The sequence below is a fragment of the Glycine soja genome, chromosome 18 (assembly GCF_004193775.1).
Source record: "Glycine soja cultivar W05 chromosome 18, ASM419377v2, whole genome shotgun sequence".
NCBI lineage: Eukaryota > Viridiplantae > Streptophyta > Magnoliopsida > Fabales > Fabaceae > Glycine > Glycine soja.
The window spans coordinates 4,482,889-4,494,922 of NC_041019.1; the positions used below are offsets into that span (position 1 = coordinate 4,482,889).

Below are 12,034 nucleotides of genomic sequence, written 5' to 3' on the forward strand. Positions count from 1 at the left end.
GCCCTTATCATTATATACACTCCTTGCAAAAGAAAAAAAAAGTAAGGATTTTGTTATTATAATGCTGAACTTAATGAATTGATATTATAATAACAATAGTTTATTCGGCTCAATTAAAATTGTCTCCAGTAAAAAAAGATAAAGGTCTTATAGACAAAAATGTATTAAATATTTTTAAAATTTTAAGACAATAAATATTTCGAATTTTTATTTAATAATTTTTTATGAATATTAAAATTATTAATTAAGAAATATTACACTATTCCGAATAATTCACTCAAGCACAACTAAGCAAACAAGACAAATAAAATTTAGGACACAGTAAAGGCAAGCCCCAATAAAATGTGTTGGTCACTTAATGCATGTGATTTGGTGATAAATTCTTTTCTAGGATTCTACTAAAGGCATTCACATCCTCTAGTTACCAGCCAAGAGTCATTAATTGATAGTAGTTAAGATGAAAAGGAAGAGAGAAGAACATGAAAATGAAGGCAAAGTTGACAACTTTTTCATATTTCCAAAACTGGCCTTTTTTCTTATCAAGAAAATGCAGGGTTTATAATTTTGGTGTCAGGTAATTAAAATTAAGTTAAAGTACCTGTAGAAATAAGTGAAGTTTAATATAGTAACTCAAATCATTAATCCGATAATTATACAAATTAGATTAATAAACTTAAAACAATTATTTTTTCATAAGAAGTTAATTCAACATCATGATGATGCATAAGTTATTATTGTAAATCTTATTATTTTTTATTCTACAAATACAAAAAAGAACAATTATTATTTTACTCAGCTTAATATAATTCTAAATAAATCTGCACGTCTAAAATTTCATAATTAAGCTATTATAATCACTGTTTTCTTTAAGTGTAGCAGCATATTTATACATTTGAAGTAATAATATGTTTTTGAAGTTTTAACATAATTAATAAATAAATTGCCTGAATTTTAGAATTTTACCCAAAAAAAACCATTTTAAAATTTTCATTGTGTAAATTAATAATGAAAATACCTACAAACCAGTAGTCTACATAAAATTGGAATAAATCATTATTTTATTAATACAAATAATGCTTGATCTGTCAAGCTAACCTAAATGCCGACCTAAATTTACACACTAATTTAAGGTGGACTTTACGTAAGGGAAAAACATTGTTGTAGACTTTTTCTTTTTTTGAGTGTAAGAGTCATAAGTATAGAAATAAAAAAAAGAAATATAATAAGTCATGCGATATAATAAAAAGAGAAAAAAGAAGATAAAAATATCTACAAAGATATAAATATAACTAAGAAAAGGGTGGAAATTATCAATAATATAATATAACATAACAATAAAATTATATCTTTTTAATTATGTTATCAGAAGTTTAATTTTAAAATTTATACATATAAAAATATATTAAAAAATATCAATCGCTTAAATAATTTTTCACACCTCAAAGGATACCTTGAAAAAGGTTAGATAGAAAATATAACAGAAGAAAATTAGTAGAAAGTCACCAAAACCATAAATTTGCCTTTTCAATTTTGATGTTGCATTTTCTATTAATTAATTTATTTAAAATTTTTGGCGAAAAAAAAACATAATAGAACTGAAAGAAGACTTTTTCATCTTAGCCGTTTAAGGAGTCGTCATCTCATCACAGATAATCATAGTACGTGTGCATTGTTCTCTCTCTCTCTCTCTCTCTCTCTCTCATATCAAACCACTCTAAAACTTTCAGTTACAAAAATGATAAACAAATATCAATATAAAAATTGAAGAAAGTCTCAACCTCTCTCTCTCTCTCTGGGTCTGGGTAGGTCAAGAAAGAGAAGGTTGAGTTTGAGGAGGTTAGTGTCCATTCCATTCTGCATTGCCTTGCTGTGCTGTCAATTTTATTCATTTTTTTTTGTTTCTCTATCTTCATTTAATTTATCTGCAAAAACAATAAAATTAAGTCACTTTATTCAATGTTTTTATTTTTTTTATTTTTTATGAAGCTTCTGTCTTCTGTTTCTGTACCTTGTAGCTGCTGCTATCATTCTATTTCTCTCTAGCTTAGAATGCTCCTCAATTTCAACCAAATTCCCTTGCTTTATGGGCTCTTTGTGTTCTGCATGCTCTTCCCAATGAAACCCACTTCCAGATTGTGTTAGTAACAACTAGTTGAGATTCTGAAGCATAAGCACCCCCACCAACTTCAGTTTCTGCTTCAGCAAATGCTACTTCTTGTGTTGTTTCATCTCTCTGAATTAGTGAATTCTGAGACAAACACATGCTTCTAAACCTCTCCCATGCTTCCTTTCAGGTGACTGTTCACTTAAAATTTGTCCCTTTTCTCTCTCTCTCTGCATATCCAGTGGTACAGTACTCCTAATTTAGCATGCAGATCTTGGTTCTTTGAGTTTTTGTTTTTCTTCGTAGTGAATGCTTCTCAACATTGGGGGTCTGGAATGTGCTTCCAAACCAGTTTTGTTTTCTTCTTGATGATAATTGTTATGTTTGGAACACCTGCTTTTTGGTTTTTGCTTAGGATCTGAAGGTAATTGAGGAGATTTTTTTTATTTTTCACATTATTGTAACTTTAGTAGGTAAACTTCTTTGACTGTTTCTGATCTTGTAATTTCCTTCACAATCTATCAAGTGGGGTATGCTTTTGAAGAAAAATTGAGTTCTTTGGCCAGTCATTTCTTTCAATGTAGAAAGTCAAGTCATTCCTCTTACTTCTTGGGAAGCCAAAAAAGGGGAAAACAGGAGGGAAGCTTGTGTTGGTTCGTAATTGGCTATAAAATTATGTGTTTCAGAGAATAAAGTGCAGAAATGTTAGTTCCAGTTATCAAACAGTTCATGAAGTTACCACAAAGCTAAAAAAGCCGCCTACTCCTAAGAGTCCAAGACTTAATTTTACAGTGAATCTTGTCCTCTCCTTGGATTCTCCCTGACTTTTCTATTCTGCCAACATCTTGGAAATTCTTTTTTGTTGCACATGAATTATATTCTTGTAGCAGCAGAAAAATTTCATTCACTTTCTAACTTAATTTCTCTTTATGTTGTCTAGCATAATCTTATGTCTGCGACAAAATTAGGAGGGATTGATTATTCTGATAAACCAAACATTGTCCATGTCCTTTCTTGCCAAAGCTTTCTTAACAAATTGTCTTCACTGCTGATTGTTCTTTGTATTTGCTTTATAATTTAGGAATGGACATGCTTAAAGTGACTATTTTGACTGTATCGAGTACATTTTTTGAATAGTTGTCATTTGATATGTTTTCCTCTCCGCTGATTGAAAAAGATCCAAATGATGCAAGTACTTTTGTTCCTCTTAATAGAACTTTTTTATTTCTTTTTTTTTTTTTGGATTGTGACTGTTGTAAATAACATCCAAGTTGCTGAGCTTAAGTTGCTTTTGTTCTGTTGTAACTTTATAAAAATGTAGCTAAAGTGAAGTATGCTTCTTCTATTTTACAGGATTTAATTGTTTAGAGAAGATACATAAAGATTCAATGTGATAAACTCTTGAAAATAAGTTTCCTTTTAATCTATATTTAATGGTGTGCTGGTGTAGTACATTTCTTAGCTGTAAAACTAGAGCTTCAGTAGATATTTCATGTTCTTTTGTTCATGGAAAGTGTATTCTCCTACTGTCTCTCTCTTAATGGTGAAGATCTTACAAGTAAGCAAAAGGAGACAGCAAAAGTTTACCTGGGGCTTGCAATTGACTATATGTTTCTCAATTAGGATGCTTCCTTTTTATTAATCGTGAATGGTTCTGTTTTAATTGTTATTTTCTGAAATGTTGTCATTAGAATTCTACTACCCGAGTTTATTATATATTGTTTCTTCATTCTGCTGGATCCTAACTTTAATTTATGATTATGGTAATAAAGCAGGAAAGTATGACAGCCCACAAAGTTTACTCCAAATTTAACTGTCAATATCTTATTCCTTTCAGCAAACAACTCTCCATGAAGTTCCATTCTACTTCAGTGGCATCTTTTCTTTTTGTCATAGTTATTCTCTTTCCTCTGGCTATTGCTGATCTAAGTTCTGATAAGCAAGCCCTTCTTGATTTTGCTAATGCCGTCCCGCATCGTCGAAACCTGATGTGGAATCCATCAACCTCAGTCTGTACATCTTGGGTAGGCATCACTTGCAATGAAAATAGAACTCGTGTTGTTAAAGTCCGGCTCCCTGGAGTTGGACTAGTTGGCACCATCCCATCCAATACACTTGGCAAGCTTGGTGCTGTGAAAATTATTAGCCTTCGCTCCAACCTACTCAGTGGAAATCTTCCTGCTGACATTGGTTCTCTTCCTTCTCTTCAGTATCTCTACCTCCAACATAATAACCTTTCTGGTGATATACCTGCCTCATTGTCTCTCCAACTCGTTGTACTCGATTTGTCATATAATTCCTTCACCGGTGTTATTCCGACGACATTTCAAAATTTGTCGGAATTAACTAGTTTGAATCTCCAGAACAACTCGCTATCCGGACAGATACCTAATCTCAATGTCAATCTGCTCAAGCTTTTGAATTTAAGCTACAACCAATTGAATGGCTCAATTCCTAAAGCTCTTCAGATTTTTCCAAATTCTTCCTTTGAAGGAAACTCTCTCTTATGTGGACCACCTCTAAAGCCATGCTCTGTGGTTCCCCCTACACCTTCTCCTTCCTCGACTCCACCTCAATCAACTCCTGGAAGACAAAGCTCAAAAAACAAGTTGAGTAAAATAGCTATCATTGCTATTGCTGTTGGAGGAGCTGTGGTGCTATTCTTTGTTGCTCTTGTTTTCTTTATTTGCTGTTTAAAGAAGGAAGATGACAGAGGCTCCAATGTAATTAAAGGGAAGGGTCCTAGTGGTGGTAGGGGTGAGAAACCAAAAGAAGAGTTTGGAAGTGGGGTTCAAGAACCTGAGAAGAACAAGTTGGTTTTCTTTGAGGGAAGTTCTTATAATTTTGATCTTGAGGATTTGCTGCGAGCTTCGGCTGAAGTTCTGGGGAAGGGTAGTTATGGTACTGCATATAAGGCCATACTGGAGGAGTCAATGACAGTTGTGGTGAAAAGATTGAAAGAAGTTGTTGTAGGCAAGAAGGACTTTGAACAGCAGATGGAGATTATGGGAAGAGTTGGACAGCACACAAATGTTGTGCCGCTTCGTGCTTATTATTATTCAAAAGATGAAAAACTTTTGGTATATGACTATGTCCCTGGTGGCAACCTACACACACTCTTGCACGGTATGCATTTCTTTTACTTAGTTTCTGATTTTCTGTTAAATATTCAAAATTCTAAAATTAAACTTGTTTTCTTTTATCCCTTGTGTGGGCTTGTTTTATTTGTTTAGAGACATTTGGATGTTTGAAGTCCTTTTGGACTATTTTATTTTCTATCTACAGTTGTAATTGTCCTTGTTATAGTATCTACTAAAGCCATCTAATATGCTTCACTTTACCGTAAATTGGATTTCAATTTGATTGCAGGTGGTAGGACAGGTGGAAGAACTCCATTAGACTGGGACTCTCGAATAAAAATATCCCTTGGAACAGCCAAAGGACTTGCCCACGTTCATTCTGTTGGTGGTCCCAAATTTACACATGGAAATATTAAGTCCTCAAATGTCCTCCTCAACCAAGATAATGATGGCTGCATTTCTGATTTTGGCCTTGCTCCCCTTATGAATGTTCCTGCTACCCCTTCTAGAACTGCAGGTTATCGTGCTCCTGAGGTGATTGAAGCCCGTAAACACTCTCATAAATCCGATGTGTATAGCTTTGGTGTCCTCCTTCTTGAGATGCTTACCGGGAAGGCTCCTCTCCAATCTCCGGGACGTGATGATATGGTTGATCTCCCTAGGTGGGTTCAGTCTGTTGTTAGGGAAGAGTGGACGGCCGAAGTTTTTGATGTGGAGCTAATGAGGTACCAAAACATTGAAGAAGAAATGGTTCAAATGTTGCAAATTGCCATGGCCTGTGTGGCAAAGATGCCAGATATGAGACCTAGCATGGATGAAGTAGTGAGAATGATCGAAGAGATCCGGCAATCTGACTCAGAGAACCGGCCATCTTCTGAAGAAAATAAATCTAAGGACTCAAATGTTTAAACTCTATAGATTAACAGTGCCTTTCGCTTAACCAGGAAGTGACAATAAAAGGGTATATAAGAGTGCATGCTCGGTCACCTTTCTGTCCAATTGTTCAATATTTCTCACAGATGTTCCTTGAGTTATTTTCTGTAGTTAGGTTGCTTTTCTTAAATTCTTATGTATTAACATCCTGATTCAATTAATGATCTCGATTCAAGCACATTTGGTCCCTTGTAATTGTTGTTATGCTGTTTTAACACCATTTGGATATGTTTATTAGATCACCTTATCCATGACTAGGTAATGTTGAGAGAAAAAAATCAACCTCTCTTCAGTCTTAAGTCTCTTGTTACATCAATAATTGCTTTCAAAACAATATATTCAGTTTAGCTTTTCGTGGCTCCTCTTTAGTTTCCTTCCCTTCTAAACAGGTTTCTCTATTTCCCTCTCTCTGGGGAATTGGAGCTGCTACAGTCATCATGGAAGACATTAAATGTCACTTAATATTTCAGTTGCTTGCATGTTGCTTTATTTAATAAAAGATATAATGAAATTACTCTCATCCCACCATTGGCACAGCACAGATGATGTTAGCAAGAGAAACATGAGTTCTGATGGAGACAATAAACTCCCAAAAGGATAGAACAAGGTTCATATCATCAAAAGGGTGACCAATCAGAACCATCAGTTCAGCAGCGATAATGCAATTGGATCTTATTAGTCACTTACTTTAGAAATGGGGTTTAGTTAATCATTGAGAAACATGGTACAGGAATAAATTAAGGTGGCCATTTCAAATGCATAAGTCTCTTCTAGATATAGTCAGACTTGAGAAAATAAGTTAAAGAAACTAATCCTGACACCCATAATTGATGAGCTTTTACAAGATAGTTGATTTTGATATCTTTCAACAATGTGAAGAATGCTTGTAGACTCTTACTCCTCTCACTGCAAACTTTGTGCATCACCAGATATAGTTTCTCCCTCATTTGCTAAGAAAAAAAAATTATGTCTAATGTCAATTTTGTGAGAAAAAAAAGGTTATGGTGTCACAATTTTGTGAAATGCCAATTTTTTTTTTTTATCAAGAATTTATGTTAAGCACTGATCCGCTCATGGTTGCAAAAGTCAAGGGTCTTTCAGTTAGGCACATAAATTCCACTGCCATTCCTACTTCCCCTTGAAAAGAACTAGAACCACCAGCAGCATAGACACTTGTGCAATATTACGCTTATGCGTAAAAGATTAATATATTTTAAACAACAATAATTTATCATTCATTTAATTCAGGAAAAAAAAACAACTCCTTTTGACGCAACCTTCAATTTATATATATATATATATATATATATATATATATATATATATATATATATATATATATATATATATATATATATAAAATTAATGTTATAACAATAAACATTGATTGCCTATTTAAAGGTTGTTCACATAGCATTTTGCTTTGTAACATACTATCGAGTACTCGATTGCATTCGCCTAATAATCTTTCTTTCTCTCTCCTAATTTGTTAAATATCTACATTACATTATATGAATATCTTAACTAACTAACTAAGAATTTTAACTATACATGTCAACTATAGCTAGGCGAAACTGCATGCCCCTCTAAGAACCTCTCTTGCCTCCATATGTTTATCCGCCAACCTTGATTTACCATATATAGCTTAGTGCATTTGTGGTGACACAATCTTTGAAGTTAAAAAAAGCCACCATACAAATAACCAGTCTTCTTGGCTAATCATGTTAAACTAAGTAACGTTCCTTGGACACAGGTGTGGTGGTGAAATGGAGGAGGGAAAGAGCAAGCCGGCGTTGGCGAAAAATCCAAGTGGTAGCCTTCGACGTGTCCTCCGGCCGCCACACGGGCTCCATTCCTCCATCGACCACCTTGACAAGGGACGTTACCTCCCATGTTGTTGCTTTGCATGTTGTGCATGGTCATGCCTTATCATGTTCCTCTTAATCATAGCCATTCTCTTTCTTGGCATCACCTACTTGGCTTTTCTCAAGTCAGGGATGCCAAAAGTCAACGTGAGAGCCTTCAACATAACAAAGTTGCAAGTTGATGATGGGTCACAAAAGATGAATGCGGTTATAGGCTTAGGATTAATATTCTCTAACAAGAATGATAAGCTTAAGCTTTTATATGGGCCTCTTGATGTTGATGTCACTAGTGAGGATGTGCTATTGGGGAAGAAAAAACTAGGTGGCTTTTATCAAAATCCCTTGAATGACACCCAATTGGACATGACCATGACATTGGAAAATGCTGATGTTGACAAGTATGCTGCGGAGGACTTGATATCAGACATCAAAGCCTATGAGATGGTGTTTGATTTGTATGTGGGTGGACACATTGGTTTTCAGGTTGGGAAATTGCAGATGAATAATGTTCCCTTTCTAGCATCTTGTCATCAAATCAAGAGGGAGGATGTGGATTTTGGAAGAAAGCCTGAATGTGATGTTAAGCTGTTTGCTGCCAGGTAAAATTAATTATCTTGACATCATTGTCTGTTTTCAAAAGTTTGTGTTGGAAATACTGAATAAGGCTAGGTTTTTTTATTATTGTTTTTAGCTTTTGGTTGTTTCAAAAAGCTAAAACAAACACAAGAAAATATAAAAACAAATATTTTTTTTTTCAAAAATTAAAAAATGTTATTCTTAAAAACAAAACTGTAACAAACAGACCCGGTATTTGTGAGAAAATGTCTTGAAAAAAATATGAATTTGTTTTATATATCTACATAAGTTGGTAATGATTTCCATGAATATTTCTATGTAATCTGTGTAGTGAATGATCCCATTGGTTTGCAGTAATGCAAATATGATATAATAAAAAAACACAAGTTCTCCTTTGGAAACATTAGAAATTAACCATGCACTTTCCACGCCTAAATGATGTTGGTTTGAGGAATCAACTCTGTTTTGATGTAATGTAACATATAAATGTAGATGTATTATGTATACATATTATGCTTATATCATCTTGTACGTAGATTTTGGATACGACACAAAAAAAATTTAGAAGCAAACTAACTAATATACTAACGACTTTCCTAATTGTTGATGTGTACGTACAATTTTGCTGCAGGCCTTCAACAAACTGAAGAAAGCAATTACAAACTAGTTTTGCTTAAGCACAATTTTATCGCATCCTTCATCGGAGGAGGACGAGTAATTTATTCATAGGGATGAGAGTTTCTGCAAATTGCCAAGTTTATTAACAAGCCATTAGAGACATAAACATCTTTGAAAATTTTCATTCTAGATAAAATTCGGTCCTGTTCATTGTGAACATGTATATATGGTCTAATTAAAGACCTTGTTATCAATGTTTCAACCACTTATATAGTTGGAGAGTAGACAAAATTAACAAAGAAAAGAAGATTGATTTACTAATTTGACCAAACTTCTTGATCTTCCCCTTTTATGCTTCTGCAGAATTAGTTCTTTGAAGCTCTAGATAAACAGAAAGGCTTTTCATTTACGACAGTGTCAGCATATCCCAATGGAACAGCATCATTTTCAGTGATTACCTGTGAATCACATAATCATATCATTAAAAGTGAAAAATATGGCAATAAAGTGAATTGAAAAGGTGTTATATGGTTAATGACAAAAATAACCAAACAAAAATACAAGGGATACATGAAAAGAGAACACAATAAAGCAACTGTGAAACTTACTGTCAAAGAGGATAGATTAGCTAGTGTTACAATCTCTAATTGGTGGCTGTTAATAATCTCTGTAACCACGGTGTTCGGCAGAGAACAAAAGCCGGTTGCCTAGCAACATAAGCATCATTTTTAGAATCAGATAAGAATGTTAGAATGAATAACCATCTAATTAGTCGAGAAATTTTAATATTTGACAGAAACAAATAAACAAAGTACTACACGCATGCCCTAGTCTCCCTAAATGTATCATGTGTCATTTGCTTTGCTGTTTTTGGCTACTTTAGGGTGATTTCCTTTGCTCATTTATGCAAATTTTTATTTTACTTGAAAGTTTTCTCATTTATCCCCCAAAGAAGAGAGGTTCCTGATATTAGGAAAACACAACGGCAAACCTGAGACTTGTACAAAAAGCAAATGTTACTTTCGCATATCTACCTGTCACGTCTTTCCTTAGCAAATGACATGAGAGACTTAACTAGGCATGACAATGGGACCCGCACCCGTGGACACCCATCCAAATCGTCTAATTTTGATTGGAAAAACCTAATTGATTGAGTTCGAGTTTCAATTTTCCCTGCATTTCAAATTCAAGGGCAGAGGCAATTTTGGTAATGCTGATATCCGTTTCGCCCCTGTACCTATTAAATTACAAAAATACCCTTTATATATATATATATATATATATATATGTGGCTTCTCTCTTGTGGATTAATTTGTTTCTGTAATTCTTATGTCCTTCTCGGTTGGATTATTAAATTTTTCCTTTATTTCAATGAATTTTGGGGGTGGGGTAGAGGGAGGTTTTGAGATTCGGGGGCGGGAGTGGGATAAACAAAAACCGCCTCGTTGTCATGCCTAGACTTATCAGTAGACTCAATAATGTCGATCTAATTCTCCCCACCCTTTCATTATTCCAGCCCTGATGTTCAAAAAACAAAAATCCTATTATTGAATAGCCAAAGCATGCTTAAATACAACACACATCATAAAAACATAGGAGGTATCTTAAACTGAGTCATGTTTAACACTTTCAACAGAAAAAAATCTAACCTCTATAGTTGATGGATAATCACATGATATCATGATAGATTCTGCTCTCTTACATTCCCTGGGTGAAGGAAGGCGCTGCCATAATTCTTCCATGACAAAAGACATAAAGGGATGAAGCAATTGCAATAAATAAGGATCATTGCCAATAAAGTAAGGCTTAATAACTTCAATAAATAACACATCACAAAATTGATACTGCCACCAAGAATACCTTCTTCTGTAGTGCTTCTGATACTGCCTCTCGCGGTATGCCCAAAAAATCAGAGCCACCATTGGAGTTTATTTTCCCATCATCCGTGAAAACATTAACGAATTCAAGGTTGAGAAAGAAGGTATTAATTAAAAGCTTGCCTTCATATTATAACAATACCTTCTTTTACAAGCATGGCCTTATCTATAGGTGGGTTTGACAATGGACATTTGCAATATGTTTTGTCTTTATGTAATGCTTTTTATTCATAACCTACTGAATTATAGGTTTTTCATCGATGCTCATTTCAAACTATAAGTTTCTACTCAAAAACAAATTTATAGAAATCTTTGATTATATGAAGACAAGCTTTTAGTTAAATTTTTTTTTATATTACAGTCCAAATCATGATCGTGGATCGTTCTTTTAAACATATCGGAAACAAATAATTTCTTATTTTCTCTTCTGTTTATCTTCTCAATTTTCTCTGATTTTCTGTTTTTTTTTTCAAATCTTTGAAGATTCTATTTTTATCTTTTTTTAGATTATTCTCAGGTTTCCTATCTTCTCCAAAATCCAAATCATCAAGATTTTTCTTTTTTTTTTTTCAAATTTATCCTGGTTTTTTTCAATCTTCAAAGATTTTATTTTTATCTTTTCTTTTTTCATATTATTCTCGGATAAAATGGGATATCCACAAACAACATCTCATAAAATCCTTTTCTTTTAAGAAATGAATTTTCTATTTGTAAACAAAACAAACATGAATTATTTTTTCTTTTTCCTAAAAATTGTTTTATACCATAATAACTTTTTTAATCTTAATTAAATTTAAAGTTACTTCAACTCATAACACGAAAATTAATTCCTCCCCATACAAATTAAGCATGTGAAATTTTACTTAAAATTAAGTTAATAGTTATTTTAACATGATTTTGGATAATTCAATGTGAAACTTAACATACACGTAGTTTTAACATCTTTATCATTAATTATTTTAACGAAATTCTTAATATGCA

General features: G+C 33.4%; 3 protein-coding genes across 9 annotated transcripts; 2 read left to right on the forward strand and 1 right to left on the reverse strand.

The window, feature by feature from the left end:
- The first annotated feature begins 1,681 nt into the window (after nucleotides 1-1,681).
- On the forward strand, nucleotides 1,682-6,413 carry LOC114396554 (probable inactive receptor kinase At5g58300). 6 transcript variants are annotated; one of them, XM_028358589.1, is made up of 4 exons: nucleotides 1,682-1,836; nucleotides 2,016-2,294; nucleotides 3,877-5,230; nucleotides 5,474-6,413. In XM_028358589.1, the coding sequence occupies exons 2-4, from the start codon at nucleotides 2,262-2,264 to the stop codon at nucleotides 6,091-6,093; spliced, it is 2,007 nt and encodes a 668-aa protein (XP_028214390.1). In that variant the 5' UTR covers nucleotides 1,682-1,836; nucleotides 2,016-2,261; the 3' UTR covers nucleotides 6,094-6,413. The 6 variants fall into 6 exon arrangements, with proteins under 6 accessions (XP_028214390.1, XP_028214391.1, XP_028214394.1 ...); XM_028358590.1 differs by having other exon boundaries at nucleotides 3,880-5,230; XM_028358593.1 differs by having other exon boundaries at nucleotides 1,683-1,836; nucleotides 3,942-5,230.
- Nucleotides 6,414-7,846: 1,433 nt separating this feature from the next.
- Nucleotides 7,847-9,493, forward strand: LOC114396122 (NDR1/HIN1-like protein 6). Its single transcript, XM_028358017.1, has 2 exons — nucleotides 7,847-8,581; nucleotides 9,190-9,493. Exons 1-2 carry the CDS (start codon nucleotides 7,884-7,886, stop codon nucleotides 9,203-9,205), a joined length of 714 nt encoding a protein of 237 aa, XP_028213818.1. The 5' UTR covers nucleotides 7,847-7,883; the 3' UTR covers nucleotides 9,206-9,493.
- Nucleotides 9,345-11,352, reverse strand: LOC114396124 (valine--tRNA ligase, mitochondrial 1-like). 2 transcript variants are annotated; one of them, XM_028358019.1, is made up of 4 exons: nucleotides 11,037-11,352; nucleotides 10,826-10,911; nucleotides 9,785-9,883; nucleotides 9,345-9,634 (listed from the first exon to the last, which is right to left on the reverse strand). In XM_028358019.1, the coding sequence occupies exons 2-4, from the start codon at nucleotides 10,856-10,858 to the stop codon at nucleotides 9,542-9,544; spliced, it is 225 nt and encodes a 74-aa protein (XP_028213820.1). In that variant the 5' UTR covers nucleotides 10,859-10,911; nucleotides 11,037-11,352; the 3' UTR covers nucleotides 9,345-9,541. The 2 variants fall into 2 exon arrangements, with proteins under 2 accessions (XP_028213820.1, XP_028213819.1); XM_028358018.1 differs by lacking the exon at nucleotides 11,037-11,352 and having other exon boundaries at nucleotides 10,826-10,966.
- Nucleotides 11,353-12,034: the final 682 nt, after the last annotated feature.